This window comes from Onychostoma macrolepis, chromosome 22 (assembly GCF_012432095.1).
Source record: "Onychostoma macrolepis isolate SWU-2019 chromosome 22, ASM1243209v1, whole genome shotgun sequence".
NCBI lineage: Eukaryota > Metazoa > Chordata > Actinopteri > Cypriniformes > Cyprinidae > Onychostoma > Onychostoma macrolepis.
Genome location: NC_081176.1, coordinates 27,095,470 through 27,116,230, shown reverse-complemented (window position 1 = coordinate 27,116,230; position 20,761 = coordinate 27,095,470). Strand labels below are relative to the sequence as shown.

General features: G+C 38.0%; 1 protein-coding gene across 1 annotated transcript; it reads left to right on the top strand.

Annotated features, from left to right (window-relative positions):
• The first annotated feature begins 248 nt into the window (after window positions 1-248).
• Window positions 249-14,903, top strand: LOC131530716 (interferon-induced very large GTPase 1-like). The gene is made up of 5 exons (XM_058761144.1): window positions 249-301; window positions 4,397-4,480; window positions 4,590-5,192; window positions 6,786-6,806; window positions 9,623-14,903. Exons 2-5 carry the CDS (start codon window positions 4,477-4,479, stop codon window positions 14,377-14,379), a joined length of 5,385 nt encoding a protein of 1,794 aa, XP_058617127.1. The 5' UTR covers window positions 249-301; window positions 4,397-4,476; the 3' UTR covers window positions 14,380-14,903.
• Window positions 14,904-20,761: the final 5,858 nt, after the last annotated feature.

Below are 20,761 nucleotides of genomic sequence, written 5' to 3'. Positions count from 1 at the left end.
TTGTAAGACCTCTCGACACGCCCCTTTTTGACCCCTACCCTTTGACACGCCCATTTCTCTGAAGCGCAGCTATCCTGTCTCCCTCCTGGCGCAACCTCCAAAAAAAGAGGCGGAACAAAAAAAACACCTGTACTAGGCTGAATTTTGAATTGGAACTGTACTTAAGCAGCGACTGATGACAGTTCACGAGTCCACAAGAGCACGAGAAGTACAGAGAAGAATGAAACAGCTGTTGATTCATTTACGTTCAGAAATCACCACTTAAAAGACAGCGTGAGACACTTTCAACGAGGAGGATATGGTAAAAATAAAATATATATCTTATTAGCATTTTTTGACATAATACTTAAAACATTAAATGATACATTAGAACTGTAATTTTAAGTTATTTAACCGCTGTTAGAAGAAGTACATTTCCTGTCAGGTGAATTACTGCAATGGCAGTTTTAAATGAGGTCCTGAGGTAAATTTGCATTACTCACAATGTTTACCAGTTGTCACCAAGTTCAACTTTCCTCAGTTAATAAAGTTCCAAAATTTGGTGAACTTTATTATTTGAGGTAAGTTAATGTTGAAATTTACTGTCAAATCTCGACAATTAAGACTTGAACGCATAGGTAACCATACCAGTAGTGTTGCTCATCATCACTTTACAATAAAACATGACATGTCATCATGTACTGTCTATTATAGTTATAAATATATCTCAGAAAAGTTTGTGATTTGTTTAATTAGTCATTCAGGTGTTCAGTGATTGGTGATTGTGAACGATCACCAAAAAACAAAAAAACAAAACAAAAAAAACAAGACCTGATCGTCCTGTCAATGTGAAAACAAAGTGAAAGCATTTTCACTTTCTGTTATGTCAAGACACACAATAAGGAAATAAGAACTAGCCGAGAATATGCATGGAATTCAGGACAGAGGTATCAGGTTTTTAATTGCTTTATAACTCACTTTATTAGTTTTTATTACATATTGCTGGAATCTGGAATACCTGATTTTTTGTTATCCCAGTGGTTTGTTATCCCCTGATAACAACTGGTAAAAACTGATAACAAAGGCTTATCCAGGTAAGTCGGTGCTATACGCTTGCTAGGAACTCTTTTCTTTGTGGAAGCTTTGTATTTGCTGAGCTAATAAAATATTAAACAATTAATATTGTGTGTGCAAAATTATGTGGTAAGTAGCCATGTAACAAGTGGGATAATGTTCACCCAGATGGTTGTCATCATAAACATTTTTTTTTTTTTAAACCTTCAGGGTGATACAAGACCTGATCATCCTGTCAAGGTTTATTCTGTGATAACCAGCTGGTTGCCCATTATCCTTTATATTAACTTTAGTGTCTTCATTTTTTTTTTTTTTTTCAAATGTAAGTCAGAATGACAAGCATTTTATTTGCCACAACAAAGTAGAATTTTAATATTACAAGAATATTACTGTAAAGATACCGTTGAACCGTATTTCACAATGCACACCTGGTTAAGCAATAATGGGAGTGTAACAGCGTATTACATGACACAATTGGTATTAATGTCAAAAGCAATACCAAAAGTCCCTTTGGGACTGTTACGAGACCGACGAGATGAGAGGCGTGCGGATCCATATGCAGGGCTTTTATTTAAAAGCGTGGTCATGAAACAGGCAAGGGTCAGACAACAACATGGGTACAACACAGGCAAGACAAAGAGTAAACATAGGGCAAGTGTGGGTCTTCGATCGGCGAACAATATCCAACAGGGCAAGGCAAAGAGATAATCCGGGTTAATAGCAATAGTCCAGGCAGGGGCAAAAAGAGTCCGAAACCGCAAGGCAAAGGGTCAATCCAAGATACACAGGCAATACAAGACAAGACTAGACTAAACTATGAACTAAGGCAGTGACTCCTTAATGTAGCTATCGCTAGGAGAGTGATACACACTAAATAATTCTCAGCGATCTGAGCAGGAACTGATTGTGTGTGTTATATAGTGGGTGTGATTGGTCGCAGGTGAGCGTGTGATTAGTGAAATGGCAGATGGGAAATGTAGTCCATCGTAACATGAAACAGTCTGTGCAATGTGAGAGTCAATATGATGGAAGGGCGACTCAATAGGTGTGTTTGACTTGAAGCGGCGCTGCACAGAATGATCAGTGTATGACATCAAAGTATCGCGAGAGCGATAAGAGAGCAGACGGATCCTTATGCTTTCGAATCGCTCTCATGATACTTTGATGTCATACACTGATCATTCTGCGCATCGCCGCTTCAAGTCGAACACACCTATTGAGTTAGGAGCATCTGGAAGGCACTCCTTGGCCTTCCGTCCGATTGCCGTCCGGTACTTTGATGTCATTCTGCGCAGCGCCTCTTCAAGTTGAACACACCTATTATAATCCAGGAGGGCGGTGGAGCGGAGGTGGAACAGGGGAGGAATGGAGGGCCAAGTCCACGTGGAAGTGGAGAGACTAGGGACTGAGGCAGAGCCAGCAGAGCAGGGAACCAGGACGGAGTCAGCGAAGCAGGAAGCCAGGGTGGAGCAGGGAGCCAGGACGGAGTTGGCAGAGCAGAGGACCAGGGCAGAACATAGAGCCAGAGCGAAGCTGGCAGAGCAGAGGGAGCAGAAGACCACCAGGCCGGAGCAGACGGAGCAGAAGACCACCACGGCGATGAAGAAGACAACCAGGCCGGAGCAGAAGACCACCACGGTGGAGCAGAAGACCGCCAGGTCGGAACATAAGACCACCAGAGCGGGACAGAAGACCACCAGGCTGGATCAGATGGAACAGAAGACCACCAGGCTGGAGCAGATGGAACAGAAGACCACCAGGCTGGAGCAGACGGAGCAGGAACCCAAGCCAGAAACTGGGGCCTGGGAAAAATTGAGAAACAGGAAACAGACAGTGCATTCACAGTCTCAAGGACTGAGGCAGGGAACACAAGAAGTTCATCAGTAGTCTCCCTGGTGACCACTGAACGGACAGACAGTTCATAAACAGGCTCAATGACTGAAACAGGACAGGCAGACCATTCAAAATCAGTCTCATTGGTCGAAACAGGACAGACATATGCTTTTATTTAAAGGTGTGGTCATGAAACAACAACACAGGTACAACACAGGCAAGACAAAAAGTAAACCTAGGGCAAGCGTGAGTCTTCGATCGGCGAACAATATCCAACAGGGCAAGGCAAAGAGATAATCCGGGTTAATAGCAATAGTCCAGGCAGGGGCAAAAAAGAGTCCGAAACCGCAAGGCAAAGGGTCAATCCAAGATACACAGGCAATACAAGACAATACTAGACTAAACTATGAACTAAGGCAGTGAAAACTAGACTGGCTCCATAATGTAGCTATTGCTAGGAGAGTGATACACGCAAAATAATACTCAGCGATCTGAGTGGGTGTTATATAGTGGGTGTGACTGGTCGCAGGTCAGCGTGTGATTAGTGAAATGGCAGGTGGGAAATGTATTCCATGGTAACGTGAAACAGTCTGTGCAATGTGAGAGTCAATATGATGGAAGGGCGACCTCTGGTGGCAATCGGACGGAAACCCACAGACCGGATTCGTGACAGGGACTATGTGTCTTTAGGCTGTGGAAATAACTAGGGATGCACCTATACCATTTCCTTTCAAAATCCTGAGTATCAGCCGATGCTGATAATGTTCTGATCCCAGTGCTGTTTTTTTTTTTTTTTGGATGTCTGTAGAATAGGTATTGTTACAGTAATAACTGTGAGTATATACAGTATCGAATTTGGGTCGGTCCTGTCTGACCGATACCCTGTCCAGGAAAAATGGCAGTATCAGAACCGGTACTGAATATCAGATCGGTGCACCCCTAGAAATAATGAGTTAGTCAAAAGTAAAGTAATGGGTAATTACTATATCCAGTGAGGGAGATGGATGGCCTCGGTAAAGAAGCTGTCATTGTGATGGGTTAGAAAAGTACTAGTCACTGTGCACAGTAATGGTGTAGTAATGTATAATTTTGGTGAAAGAAGTTCTGAAAGTTGACTGTAGGTTTAAATTTAGGTTTTATAGCACATTATACTGATTAAATAATTATCAACACAATATAATGAATCGTTTGTTTTAACAAACAGGAAGTTGAAATGGACATGCATTCAGATAACATACAGTACATGGTTGGTCAGGTTTTCTTGTAGTTGCTCAGGTGTTCTTAAAGAGAATATGTTAACGTAAACTGTAAATCCTGTTAGACTGGATCTTCACCTATATAAGCAGGAAGAGTTCAAATCTCTGGAGTAATGACTTGATACTCATACATCACTAAGACGGTGAACACAAGCTAAATATAAAGTGAGTTGTCTAGAAAACTAGACTTTATATTATGTTATATACATGTTCTTGCACACTTTAAAAACATGAAAATTAATCTTTTTTTTCAGAATAATGAACAGCTTCTAGAATAAAAGAGTGTCTCCAAATCTGATGAGTGAGTCACCAGAGCTGTCTGGTGCTCAGAACTATGGGTAAGAAAACAAAGAAAAATATAAGATTGTTCACATTGCTTATTGAGTCTTACTCTTATGTTGCAGTATATTGATGAATCTGAGAACGGTTCTTCTCTATTTATTCTAGATCACCCTCTGACCATTGTGTTTTTTGGAAACTCTGCTGCAGTCCAGTTTCAACATGACAATTATCTTCTTGGAGAAATACAACCAAATATTGAAAATGTTGCAATATCCAGGACTGTTCTTTTGCAGATGAAGAAATCAGGACATCATGTCTCAGTGATCAGTCTGATTGGCTTACACGAGACTGCACTTAATCTGGATTCTCTCACTGATCAACTAGTGAATGAAAATGAAATCATTGCCTTCATCTTTGTTGTGCGACTGGGCCAGTTAACGGATGCTGATAAGATGGGTCTTGAGTGGCTTCAGAGAGTGTTTGGGGACAGAGTTCTTCAGTTTGTGATGATTCTCTTCACCTATGAGAGCGAGGAAGAGTCTGACTCTATAATAGATGATCTGAAGAAAAACTCTGCTCTGGAGCGGCTGATTAAGAAATGTGGTGGAAGATATCACACCTGCAGCAAGAATATGAACAACCAGTCAGAGATGAGGGACCTAATGAACAGAATTGAGCAACTGTTTACTGATAACAAACAGCAGTGCTACACCAGTGAGATGTACAACACTGCATTAAGAGAGAGAGGAGACCTGCAAAACAGGACATGTCAAAGTGGTAAGAATGCATATTTGGTTTAATTGATGTTATGCTGGTTCTCTGACATGTTTATTGTCCTGACTCTGACACTTCCACCAATATTTGTAACAGATATTCAGTTAAGCCAAGATTCAGAATCCAAATTCAGCTTTTAATGAGAAAACCTTCTACAATGCAAGTAAATCACTTGCATATGCAACTAAGTTTTCATGCTAGGCAACTAAATAATGTATATAATTAGCCATTGGCTAATAAATGGTTAGATTACCAGTCTTTAACAAAAAAAGGATTTTATGTTATTCTTTGTTTTTGTCTATGTATTTTATTTTATAGAAATATAATATTTCATAATATTTCTCTGTACTTTTCTGTTCTGTCACAAGACCAACCCACAATTATTGGAAAGACTATGGACTATACCTTGACAACAGAGACAAGACAAACACATAGGGTAAGTGATCAGTGTAGAGTAAAAATAGAACATGAAAAGGAAGTTAGAAAGAATTCCATGAATGTAGACATTCAGCTTATAGGAATATTTTTGAACTGAGTGGTTCCTTATCCTATAGTTTCACTTGACAATTCAATATAGTCACTGGTAAATGTTCTTCAAAGAGACTTCTTGGGTATTTTTGTCACATTAGCTCAACAGCCCTTTTAGATATTCTCCCTGTATAAACACTTTATATATAAAACACTTTATACACAGATAATATAATTAAATATAGACCATTTTGTGCTGACGTCACGATTACGTCACAGCGCTAGCTGGAGGCAAAACAAAGGGAAAACAGGAGGCGGCCAATTCAAACTAGCACAGATTCGGCTACACAAGGAGCTTAAAATATCATCTTTTTGTGATGTTGTGTGCCAGAATCGATGTAGTACAGGCTCCAATTTGAAATTTTTAACGCATACCTCCTGCCACTGCCAGACAAAAAAACAACAACAGCTGTGGTTAAACGCGATAAAATGAGTGGAATGGACAGAAACGATCATCAAAAATGCTCGCGTTTGCAGAGCAAACTTCTTATCAGAAAAGGTTAAATAAAGTATTGTCTTTTGTTGTTAAGGATTATGGTTTGTGTTACGTGTCTAAAGATTTCTTATGCATCTCATGACACTGTCGTGTATGAACTGTCTGTGTGCATGTGTGTAAAACAACAAACTGACAATTTATATGCTTAATCATCTGTAATATACATTGTTGTGATTGACAGTGGCTGGAATTTCTAAGAACTCGGTAAGAAAGTATAATCAAACACAGAAAGTTCAAAATTAGTTTCTGGAATTTTTATTTCTAGAAAATATTCACATTTTACTTTAAATGTACTGTATATAAAGTATTGTAAAGGTACTGTAATGTCACCGTAAACTTAACTTACACTATTTACAGGATGTATATACTTTAAAATAACTATTTGGCCATTACATGATACATACATCTTCAAATAATATATCCATCACATTGAATGTTTAACTTACTTTTTTTTAGCTGTAAAAATAGTTGCCTGCTGAAATAGAAATATACTGTATATACATCTTCATGACTAGGTAGACACAGGTGAGTTTTTCTTTACTACACATTAGGTTTCTCTATAGATGTGAGTCACTCAATCGGAGGTAATCCAATCAGATCGTCCATCTTTTGAGTGAGTACAAGTCGGCCAATCTGGTTTTGTCCATTAAAGTTAACTTATTTAAATAACAATCATGGTCCTGCACAGTGAGTGACCTTACATATGCAGGTAAAATCGTATTTACTCCACTAATTGTTAAAAAAACAAGCTAACAATCTTGCTCGAGTTAGTGAAGCGGTCAGTGGAATCTTTCTGCCTCCACCTAAGCTCCACTCACAGAATAACGTCACAATGTTTACTAACAGAAAAAGGGTCTATAGAGCTCTGGAAGTTGACGTCATGCAATCTAAACTCTGACATTTTGGCAGGCAACCAGGAGAGTGCTATAGCGGCCGTAGCATTGATATTGACAGTTGTAGAACAATAATTTAAAACCAGACTATTTAGACCAGGGGTGCCCAATCCTGCTCCTGGCGATCGACTGTCCTGCAAAGTTCAGCTCCAACTCTAATCAAACCCACCTGAAGCAATTAATTAAGGTCTTCAGGATCGCTTGAAAATTAAAGGCAGGTGTGTTTGATTAGAGTTGGAGCTGAACTTTGCAGGACAGTCGATCGCCAGGAGCAGGATTGGACACCCCTGATTTACCCTGCGTCCCAATGTTCATACTATCCATCCTAAATAGTATGTGAGACTGCAATAAGTGTGTCCCAAAGCATAGTATGTTGAAAGAGTATGCCAAAAGTCCCTGGATGGTCTACTATTTCAGGTCGATTTTTGAAGTGTGGATCCGTGCACACTCTAATGGCTAAAATTGCCCACAATCCATTGCGCTTTGGCGAAGAATTCGGTCCAGAACTACAAACACGAATAAAAAGCGTTAGAAAAACTACAAATGTGGCGGATGTGCGCGATCAACCTTTATGTAGAGAGGTTTACAAAAAGGGGTCTGAGTTACTAATAAACTTAAACTGGTAAAAACTATTTATTTATTGTTATCCATGTTATATTTTATCTGCAACAGCAATGTGAACTTTTATAAACATCCATTTGGTCGTTAACTTTTAAATGCATCATTATGCAGAAAATAGCAGAGTTCTCCGCATAAAAGACCCGCGACTGGCCGATCGACGAGCTACTTCTTTTTTCTACAATACGGTAGGAAGTTAAATTAAATGAAATGTGGAGGATGTTAACTGTGACAAGATGATTGACAGACCAGTTTACAGTGACAGGGTGCATGTAACAGATGCGACATGAACGGTCCGTTAAAGACGCAGTTATGTGATGTGATAGTATGTCCCAAAGCTTGCCTACTCTTCTACTACACACTCAAAAGTGTGTACTTTTTCTTCACCAAAAGAGTACATACTTTAAGGGCGTAGTATAAGTAGGCACATTGGGACGCAGCATCTGACTTTACAAACTTTACACCATTTTAACATGGTGGACAGCTGCTGTGTGCTAGGATGCCAGAACATGCAGGGGAAAGCTAGGGTTGCCAACCACCCTGTATTAGACGAGACATCCCGTATATTGGGCTTAATTTATGTGTCCTGTACGTGACCTCCCTTGGCCAGTTTCTCGCCCCCTCACGCAGTATTCGTTCAGTAAATCAAAAAGTCCTGAACATAACTGTTCAAGGAAGGCTGCAGAATCCTCTGCCGGCTGGCCGCTCTCGCTTCACAATATGCAATGCTCACGCTAATAATGCCAATCCCGTCTGTGTTTTTACTAAAGTAAATTTATATTTTGGTAAATACAAACAACGTGATTATTTTTCATGAGTCCAACATCCAGCCGCGCATGAAAACATGCGATCTAGCCGAGATGTGATCAGTAAGGGAAACAGTCTTTCACTATTGTAGAACAATAGAGAACAAACATTTTACATTTAAGTAAGCTTCTTAACTTTGTAGCCTATCTTATTCGTAAAACACACAAAATGACCAATAAAAAAAATGTCGAGCACCAAAAGCAGCCTATATTAAATCTATAAGTTATCTTTAATTGAAAATATACATTTTCCTATACACGCGATTGTCCCATAAAGCAAAGGGGAAATCATTTTATCGTATTCCTTAGATGACTAAAATGGTTCACTTCAATAAAACGAGCTAACACACAACATCTGGGATTAAATGGGGAACATTTTATGACATTTATGATGTATACTGTACTCTAGGGGTGTCCCCGACTAAGGATTTTCATAGTCGAATCGGAATTTTCGAATCTTGCTGATAATCGACTGATAGTCGAATCATATGTTTGGGGGCGGGGCAAAATACATTACCAAGAGTCAAGTCAGACTGTAGATTGCGTCCATTTGTACCCCTCCAGGCTTTTGTAGACTTTTAAAGAGTCTCCGGAGTAACGTTAGGAGGGAAAGTTGATGAGGTAGTTGAAGATATAAGGATACTGAAGGTCAGGAAATCTATCCGTTCATATATTGATACATGTTAAAAGCACCCTGGGGGCATTATAGGGATCTGTTATGTTTAATCTATTATGTTTTGCTATGTCTTTTGAATTAACATGCGCAGTGAACTCTGTTGCCTTGAAACTTATGCTGGGGCCATTCATTTCATATTCACTCCCGGCTGTTCTTGCCTGCCAGCATGGTGGTGTAAACAGAATGGGTCACGTGACGTCCGGAGCTCTATATGTACCTTTTATCTGTCATATTCACTACTTTCCCAAGAAAAGTAAACGTGCAAACATTGTTTGTTAACAAGTATAGCTGACATTAAAGTTTCTTGCCAACAATTAGTGAGACTGTAAGAAAACAAAAAAAGTCTATTTTGTAATGTATGTTTTAAGTACTTTTAATTATGCTGTATATTTCACAGGGAAATGTAGAGAAGTGTTCATTTGATGGGGCACGATTAGATAAAAACAGAAAAGGAAGGAGGAAAGAAATAGAGCATCTATTTCACAGACTTCATCTTGACAACCAGCACGTCTCTAAACTAAGAGCTGCAGATGTTCTTCAACTAACTACACATTCATTACAGTCCTATGAGTCTTGTTCTGATGAGGACCTCATACAGACTTTCCTACAAAAAATACTGATGATGAACTACAGAGCAAGGCACATTAAAACTATAGACACCCAGCCTGATGGACAACAAAGAAACAATGACTTGATTGAAGATGAGGAGGATGCTGATATTTTCCGAGAAATATCTTTAATTCCTGAAGAAACAAACGGGAGTGATGCTATTCACCCGATGGATGTTCAGATGGCCGTGTTTCATTCTGCTGATAGTTTCCTGAAGCAGCTGATGGTGACTAAACTGTCTCAGTGTCAGTACGCTCTGCCTCTGCTTGTTCCTGATCCCTTCACACAAGAGATTGAGTTTCCTCTCTGGACATTCAGACAAATCAACAAGAGCTGGAAGATGACAGATACCAATAATGAAATCATCAGTATAATCCAGCCTGTCTGGAAGGCAGAAACACCAATGGTGTCTTTCTTCAGGTTTGACCCATTGTCCTCATCCAAATCTCAGCTGATGAATAATCTAGTTAATGAGAGACACAACATGTTCTTCCACAGGGACTGTAAAGGCAGCAGCAGTACCGGACTACTGATGGATGGAGTGGTGGATATCGCCTGGTACTGCCCCTCTGGGAAAAACACAGATAAATTCAGTCAGTGTATTGCTTTCTGTAACCTTCATGGTGATGCAGGACACCATGAGAAACAGCTGCAGATCCTCACTGAAATGGCCTCAGTCAATGTTGTTGTTCTACCACGACTTGACCAGAATGACAAGAACGCAAAAAAGATTCAAAGCCTGTACAAGGACAAAAAGCCACTCATTTGTCTTTTTACTGGAGATAAATCTAAAGTATCTGAAATAAGAAAAGGAAAATACAAAATTGGACTAAAAAAGAGAAATCAGTCAGATGTATCTGAAGAACTCATAAAAGCTATAAATAAATGTCTCTCACTCTCGTCTTCAGAATCATCATCTGTTTTTAGACTTGAAGATGTGTCCAAATACTCAGGTATCAGAGTAGATGAGGATCATGACAATTACTGCAGCAGAGGGAAAAAAGCAGCCCAGCAGATGATGGATTTACTGGAGAAAAAAGATCTTACAGAAATCAAAGAATCATTTCTGCCCTGTCAGGGGAAACCGTGGCATCAATGGTGTGAAAAGAACAAAGAACTACATCGATCACAGGGAAATGAAATAGACATAGAAATAAAACAGAAACAAGACATGAAGAAATTTCGTGAACAGCAGTATAAAAATGACATTGGTGATTTCATGAAGTTGTTTATTGCAGAAATAAATTCACAATCTCCAAATGAGAAGACATTTTTTCTGAAATGGCTCACAATCCTCCTGGATGAATATACCTCAGCCGACCTTTCTGCTCTACATCACAAGTACGATGAAAAGTGGTCAAATGTCTTAAAACTGAAAGAGAACAATGACAGATTTGAGCAACAGATGGCAACAAATTTGACCAATGAACAAATGGAACTTGAAAGGATATCAAAAGCACTTCAAGCTGCAACCTTTGGCCTGGAGCACATCCTGAGGGAGATTGGTCAGATCTATGAATCGTGTAAATCAGAGAATAAGAACAAGGAAGGCATGCCGTGTGATTTTTCTTCTCTCCCGAGTCTTGCAGCAGAGATGATGATCTCTGGATTTCCACTGGAGCTGATGGATGGAGACGCTGCTCATGTTCCTGTGGTCTGGGTTACTGCTGTTCTACATGAACTCATCCAGAAACTGGGAGACAAGAGAGTGTTTGTGCTTTCAGTTTTAGGGATCCAGAGCTCAGGGAAATCCACTATGCTGAACGCCATGTTTGGACTCCAGTTTGCTGTCAGTGCTGGCAGGTGCACCAGAGGAGCTTTCATGCAGCTGGTCAGAGTTTCAGATGAGATGAAAGGACAACTGAAGTTTGACTATATTCTGGTTGTTGATACTGAGGGGCTTCGTGCTCTAGAACTGACTGGAAGGTCAACAAGACACCAGGACAATGAAATGGCCACATTTGTTGTTGGTCTTGGTAATCTGACATTGATCAACATCTTTGGAGAAAACCCATCAGAGCTGCAGGACATTCTTCAGATCGTTGTTCAGGCATTCATGAGGATGAAGAAGGTTAATCTGTCTCCCAGCTGCATGTTTGTTCATCAGAACGTTTCAGAAGTCACAGCCGGAGAGAAAAACATGGAGGGAAGGAGACGGCTACAGCAGACACTGGATAAAATGACAAAACTTGCTGCTAAAGATGAAGTCTTTGATGCAGAATGTTTCAATGATGTTATTACTTTTGATATACAGAAGGATGTGAAATATTTTGCACAGCTGTGGGAGGGCAGCCCACCAATGGCACCACCAAACCCATCATACTGTGAAAACATCCAAGAGCTAAAGACAACTTTTTTTAGCCATGCCTCAAAATCAGATGGCTTAGAGCTAACACACCTAAGCGGTCGTATTAGTGATCTCTGGGAGGCTTTACTGAATGAACGATTTGTGTTCAGCTTCAGAAATTCTCTTGAAATCGCAACATACAGAAAACTTGAGACAGAATACAGCAAGTGGTCTTGGAGCCTCCGCAGAACCATGCTGGATATAGAGAACAAACTCTACAACAACATAGAAAATGAAAGAATGGATGAGGTTTCAGAAAGTCATCTTAAAGAAAAACTAAAACTGAAAAGTGAAGAAGTAGAAAAATCAATGTCAGATTTCTTTGAGAGAGATAAAGATAAAGATATACTGATACAGTGGAAAGCGTCATTTAACATCAAAATCAATGAGCTTCAGGAAAACATTGTGAGAGAAACAAGGAGGAAATTAAATGAGATTCTTCAGCAGCGAGATATGAAGAAAAAGATTGATGCTCAGAGGACACGCCATGAAAATACTCTCTTGGAAAAGAGCAAAGAACTTGCAATAAAACTGAAAGACAAAGCCAATGATGAAACAATCCTGAAAAAAGAGTTTGGAAAGTTTTGGAAAGAATGTGTTAATAAGATTACCACAGAAACTCCTCCAATCAAAGACATTGATGTATTAAAAGACATGAAACAGTTCCTCAGTAACTATAAGAGTGTTCCTGTAAATGCCTGGAAAAAGAGTAGGGATATTTTCTCTGTGCCGAGTTATTCAGATTACGTACAGTTAAAGAAATCCTGTGGAATTACAGGATATGTTAAAAATGCCTTCAGGTCAGCTAAACAGAAGTTTGAGTTTAAAACCCAAATTAGAACCTTAGTCAATGACATTGCTCAACATGTAGACAACATGATCATGTCGTATAACATTGCAAAAATGGGCTACAACAAAAGCTGCATTCAAGAACTCGCAGATTATGTCAAAGGCAGAGTAGAAGATTATGGGCAAGGCTCCAGGGACTATGTGTTTACGAAGGAATTTTACATGGATTTGGTCATTTCCATCTGTAAGAGAGAAAACAAGGTAATTACTGACCAGTATACAATGTTCAGGGAAGCCAATGATCCTGTTTTCTACTTTGAAAAGAAGAGCAAAGAGTACTATAGTATTTTTCAGAAATACTGTCAAGGTGCAACATCAGCTGCCATTTTTGGTGAGATCATCTGTCAGAAACTGAAAGAGCCCATTCAAAAGAGTGTCTACAAAGATACTGCCATAGATCTGACCAGTGAAATTCAAACAAACTGTGAATCACTAAATGGAAACAGATCTAAACTAGAGAAACACGTCCTCAAGACTCTGGCAGAACTGGAGGATTTTGGCAAATACATTACATACTTCAACACTCCCAGAGACCATTTAAAGAGTTTCATCAGAGATGAAGTCAATCAGTACATCGCTGATAACTTTAGAGTCAGTGTTCGGCCCAAGATGAAGAAGAACATTAAACTTCTGCAGCAGAAGATCATGGCAGCGGCTCATAGAGCAACTACACTCGTCAACACGACCAGCGGAGATGTTCAGAAATGGCTGAAACATTTCACACTGCAGCTCTCAGATGTGCTGATATTCTCTGTAAAGGACTTTAATGGAGTGAGTCATGATGGTGTTGATGATTTCAACCTCCTAGAAGATGTGATAAGTGAAGAACTTGATTCAGTATCATCTGAAATACAACATAAATTCAGTACAAAGACAATTCCAGTAAATCTGGAACATAAAGACAGACCAGATGAGATTCTGATTGATCATCTCTGTCAGTGCTGCTGGGTTCAGTGTCCATTCTGTGCAGCCACCTGCACCAACACTGTGGAAAACCATTCTGGAGATCATAGTGTTCCTTTTCATCGGGTTGATGGACTCACTGGTAGCTGTTATGATGAAACAGAGTGTCTTGGTGCAGATTTTTGCACAAATTTAGTGAGAACTAGTAAAATGTTCTATACAGGTCAGTGGTTTCCATGCAGAGAATACAGAAAAGCAGGAAATGTCTATGCAGAGTGGAGCATCACTCCTGACTTCTCTGAGCTGCCGTATTGGAAGTGGTTTGTGTGCAGATTTCAGAAAGATCTGGAAAAATACTTTGAGAAGACATTCCACCTGTGGGATGTTATTTCATACGAATGGAGCCAATACTCAAAAGAGCAAGCTATCAAGAGTTTGGATGAATACATCAAATGACAAAAGAAGATAACTCATATGTAGGTGTTTGATTCATAGACCACAATTTGTGAAATTAAAAATCTTCAGGATTTATTTTCTATAAATTACATAAAAACTGTGTGAAAACCAATGTGAAATTGTTTGGTAAATAGTTTCATGGCACTTTAAGATTAATCATTAATCTACAGTACTGTTACCTACTAGTCACAGATTAAATTTGAAATGTAAATGTTTTTAAAGAACAGATTAAAAACATTATTTTATGAATTAATAAAAATGTGTGTATGAATGTATCTAGTGTTAAGTAAAAAATGGAAGAAAAAAAGGTCAACATAAGTTTAAGCAGTTTTAATTGTTCAGCATGTATAACAGTAAGTAGGCCTTTGTGAGACTATCATGAATGGACTGCAGAGGGAGGCAGAGCTGTTGTACTGAATATGGACTCTTTTCACAGTTCTTGGTTATTGTAGAGTAAACTTAAGGCTTCTACAAAACAAAGATACAATGGTGATAAAGTGTTAAAAATAACGAAGTTTCATTCAAAGTTCTATGATGTCATCAAATTGGATTTATTTTGATTTTCTTAATAAATGATCTTAATAAAGCTTGATCTTAATAAATGTGTGTGTTTTTTTGCTCTCGTAGTTCTGTTCATGTGGTCTTTAGCCACAGAGATTTTAAAAAACATACTGGATATAACTTGTGATCTTGATATAAAGGAAATTGGTAACACTTTATAATAACTGCACGCTATGAATCATTAGGTAAGCATTAGTAAATAGTCAGTTCATCCTTTATAAAGCATTGTCCCAACATTAATAGTCATTAGTAAGCAGTTTATAAATACAGCTATAAATGCCTTGTTCTTGATTTATAAGCATATCTATTACAAAGGAGATTTAAAGGCTCAGTTATCTTCCTAACAGAAAAAAATAAACAAACACAACACAGAGGGATACAGAACTCAGAAATATTTATTTCAAGATGAAAAAAAGTGTCCAACTGTACACTTTAATTTTTCTTTTTAGTTGTACAGTTGTACAGTTTCCTTTTTGCATCATGAAAAAATATTTCTGTGTTCTGTCTCCCTCGGTGTTGTGTTTGTTTAACTTGTCTGTTTGGAAGATAAATGAGCCTTTAAATATCATTTGTAAATGCTTTACGAGGTATGAATAGTCCTCACTTTAGATGAGCTCACAAAAATAGATGGCTGGCAACTACTAAATGTTTTATAACTACCTGACTTAATCATGAATTACATCTCTAAATCATAAGATTCATAAATGTACATTTAAATAGTTTATTAATCATTTACTTACACTTTCTAAATGATCTTATGAACCACTGATAACTGCTAAATAACTGGTTTGTAAATAACGTAATCATTTAGAAATTATAAATTGATCATTAATAAAGTATGAAAATACAATTATTAAACATTATAGATATGCTCAAGAACAAAACATTTATAGCTGTATTTATAAACTGCTTACTAATGCCTATTAATGTTGGGACAATGCTTTATAAATGATGAATTGACTATTTACTAATGATTAACTAATGATTCATAGTGTGCAGTTATTATAAAGTGTTACCAGGAAATTTACTGGTACGTAATGAAACCACCAGATCCTCCAGTGTTCATCTTAAGCACTTATGATATCCAGAGCCAGCCTGTGGGTTTGTGAGGCCCTAGGCAAGATAATGAAAATTGTGTCCACTGGTGTAAAAACTTAACAGCAATTTGACGAGTGAGGAGAAAGCACAAAAATGACAATTTCAGTATTTAAGTGTATAAATGTGTATTAATTGTAACATATTCAACATACAATCCATGTGTAAAAATATTACATCTTATATGTTACACTGTGATCCCTTGGTATTTCTAACTGACTCAATCCTAATGATTTGAGTGGTCTGTTAGGTTTATATTCAGTGAGCATATCTGCAATGCATTTAGGTCCTATGCCATTGAGTTATAAACGAGTAAAAGTACTTTAAAATCAATCCTAAATGTAACTGGAAGCCAGTGTAAGGACCTGAGGACTGGTGTGATATGCTCAGATTTTCTGGTTCTAGTCAGAATCCTGTCAGCAGCGTTCTGGATGAGCTGCAGCTGTCTAATGGTCTTCTTTGGAAGGCTGGTAAGGAGACCATTACAATAATCCACCCTGCTGGTGATAAAGGCATGAACAAGTTTCTCCAAGTCTTGACTGGACACAAAACATCTAATTCTTGCAATGTTTTTGTCAGGGTTCTGTCACTTCGGTCTAGTTTATTTGTGGTTTTGTGACAGAGCTCTGACTCTCCCTTCTTGTCTTGTTTTCTGTTGAGCGCTCTCTTGTCTACGTGCTCTGTTTCGTGTTGGAGCGTGGTGTTCGGATCCCGGCACGCTGGCTTGTTCAGGCTCTGTTCTGGTTTTCGTGTCGGGATTCGGACACTCACGTTCCAGGTCTGTCTTGCTGTGGGAGCGTGCGGTCTCGAGTTTGCTTAGGCCGTGCGCTCCTCTGTCCGTGTGTGTCTTGTTCGGCACGCGGTTCGGGTTCGGCCGCGTGCTTTCTCTTGTTTTGTCTTGTTCTGTGTTGCACGCAGCTTGTGTTTTTTCACTGGCTGCGTGCTTTCATGTTGTCATGTCTTGTGTGAACATGCGGCTTATGAGTATTCTCATTAGCTGCGTGTTCGTGTCCTGTTTAGCACATGGCTGATTTGTATTGCTGGCCATGTGCTTGTGTTTTTGTTTTGTGTGAGCACATGGCTTTTGTCATAGTTTTCTGTCTGCCATATGCTCTCATGTCAATTTGTCTTGACCCCACCCACCTTGTTTCCTGATTATTGGTTAATTTGCCCCACCTGTGTGTTATCTTGTCACCCTCCTCATTTGCTCCCTTTATAATCTCCTTGTGTTTGTAGTCCCGTGTGTGTTCGTTGTTGAATGTTGTGCGTGTGTGCCTGCCTGGTGTCCTGCCTTGCCTTGGTCCAGCCTGTTTTCCCCCTACGGAGTAGTTTTTGTTTTTAATTTTATTTAGATTTTGTGCTAATAAAGCCATTTTCCTCCTGAATTTGAGTCCTCGCTCTCATCCCTTCACCAACCCTGACAGTTTTTGAGATGATTTAGTTACTGCTTTGACATGACTACTAAAACTAAGGTCTGTCTCCAGAATCACCCCAAGATTTTTGACTTGATTTTTAGTTGTTTGACCCCTAGAGTCAAGGTATGCATTCACCTTGAGAACTTCATCTTTGTTTCCAAATGCAATGCCTTCAGTTTTCTCCTTGTTTAACTGAAGTCAGTTCTGGCACATCCAACTGTTAATTTCATCAATGCATTGGCAGAGGGAGTCAATGGGGCTATAGTCATTTGGAGATAAGGCTAGGTAAATCTTAGTATCATCAGCATAGCTGTGATAGGCAAGTTGGTTCTTTCTCATTATTTGACTTAGTGGGAGCATATACAGGCTAAACAAGCGTGGTGCAAGAATTGAGCTTTGTGGGACTCCGCATGTCGGAGATTGAAAATTGTCCAGGTATCCATTTGAGTTTAAGTAGTTGTTCAGCTGATTAAAAGCTACCTTTTCAATAATCTTACACTGTAAAAAGGTTGCTGTAAATTTTACAGTATTTTACTGCCAGCTGGATGCCAGTAAATTACTGTAAAAATGGTTACAGTATTATTACTGTAATTGCATTTACAGTATAATAATGGCTTTACTGTATTTTCATTTACAGTATTATTACTGTGTTTTAATTTACAGTATCAGTGCTGTAGTGTTTATTTGCATGTAGTTTAAACATTTTTTACCTGTAAAAAACAATCAAATTGTGGTACAGCACTGTAATCCATTATTTTTACCACCCCAACTCCACAAAAATCACAATGAGCATTAGCTCTGATAATATTCTTTTTAATTGTTGAACATTTTCTTTTTAAAAATACAAATTACAAGTCTTGATCTCTAGGATGAACTAGCTGACAAAAGGGCATCACAACAGTCCCCTGGGCACTTTGTATCATGGCAAAACTTACACATACTGAAAAGCAAAAACAAGTAAGTACACTAACAGTCAAAAGTTTTTGAACAGTAAGATTTTTGATGTTTTTAAAGAATTCTCTTCTGCTCACCAAGTCTGCATTTATTTACTGCAAAAGCAGTAATACTGTGAAATATTTTTACTATTTAAAATAACAGCTTTCAATTTGAATATATTTTATAATGTAATTTATTCCTGTGATCAAAGCTAAATTTTCAGCATCATTACTCCACTCTTCAGTGTCACATGATCCTTCAGAAATCATTCTAATATACTGATAAACATTTATTATTATTATCATCATCATCATCATAACAGTTGAGTACATTTTTTCAGGATTCTTTGATGAACAGAAAGATCCAAAGATCAACATTTGGAGGGGGGGTATCAGAATATTAGAATGATTTCTGAAGGATCATGTGACACTGAAGACTGGAGTAATGATGCTGAAAATTCAGCTTTGCTCACAGCAATAAATTACATTTTAAAATATATTCAAATAGAAAACATTTATTTTAAATAGTAAAAATATTTCAAAATTGTACTGTTTTTGCTGTACTTTGGATCAAATAAATGCAGGCTTGGTAAGCAGAAGACATTAAAAAATCTTACTGTTCAAAAACTTTAATAAAATAAAATCAAATAATACAGTAAAAATGAGTTTGTGTTGTGTTAAATTTCAGTAATTTTGACAGTCAAAGTTGACAAGCTCTCCGATGAGAAACAGAAGGATGGGATTCAGGCAGATCCTTTTTCTTTGCACCCTCTTTCCAGAATTCCAGCTGACCTGTGACTTGCAATGCATTTGGTGCCACAAAGATCTGAATGAACCTGCAAGCACAAGAAAAAAAAAAACATTATTTTTCAAAGTAGTGTTTACAGAATTTACCTCAACTCTCAAACTTGGTGCTGTATGCACTTTGATGTTAATAAAACTTTATATACTACATTTGAACGCACCTACAAAGGAAGGTACATAATTAGTTGATAATTCATCACATTCAAATTATTAAAGCTCCATTTTTTACAATGCATTCTCAATCAGTAGAGCAAAGTGCCAGAATGCTGAATTAATGGGTTTGATTCCAGGGACGGTTCTAGGGTGAGTGGATATCCGGGGCTTAGCCCAGAGACATTAATTTATGTATCAGAATACACGGGATACAAGTCAAATAAAACAGGCTATGCTGAAAAGTTACATTGGCTAAGTGGCTTAATTTTTTTTTTAAAGCGACAAGTGTAATTAATTACAATTTGCACTTACAAATTGCATAAATAATATTATGAAATTAATGTTTTAAATATAAACACAAAAATATGTAAATGATAGAAAAAAAAATAGAAGGATACTTTTAAAAATGAGACTAAAATTACCAGTAGGTGGCAGCAAGCCACTGTCTTAATGACTGAGCCACTGAGTCATTTATTCAATCTATTCATTAAAAACTGCTGATTCTTTCAGGAATGAACAAACTGTTTTTATGAATAGATCAGTGAATCACGGATTCAAGGCATTCAAAAAAGGTAAATTCTTTCAGTAATGAAACACTGTTGTGTGCAGAGACAATATTTCTTTTCATGATTTAAATCACTTAATATTAACTTCTTGTTTATTGAATTTTGTTGCCCTGACACTTAGTAAAGTCTGCCACAGACCATGCTAAATGCTAACCGATCTGTTCATATAATCTAGTCATTTCTAAATGTGTGTGTGTGTGTCCTAAAAAATCTGTGCTTATAATACCATGATTAAAAATCTATATTTGTTGCTATGCAGTAACAGTAATCTAATTTTGTCAGGTGGGGATATCGGTATTATGAATTTATAGGCTACAGTAAGTTAAAGATACCTGAAGCAGCTGCATTTTGCTGTCTAAGTGCAATAATTTTAATGCGCATGAAATCTCAATCTTGATGCGCACACACCCCTAGCGCCATCCCTGTTTGATTCCCAGGGAATTAATAACTTAATAAAATGTGTAGGGGAGCGCAGGGCACAAACTAACACGGGGTAAGTTGTAACACACATGGTTTAAATATTTCCACACATGCTAGCATAACCAAATTTACAGTATTTACTAGCTGCCATATCAACACTATATAGAGAATAAAGTGCACCAAAATTCAAAAATCTTTTGAAGATGTCGCTGAATATTTATTCTACTAAAGCAGAAGTACATTTCTGGCTGAAGTGAATTGTCATCTCAGTTTTTAGTATTCATTTAAAATTAGACAAATCTGCTATTATTTTAATCTCCAATCTATTATCAGTTTAGATAGTTTTATAATGCTTCGCTAACTAGCAGAAGACATTAACCAGTTTTAAATTCCAGTTGCACAGATGGGGAACGTTGTAACACTGTGTTACAAT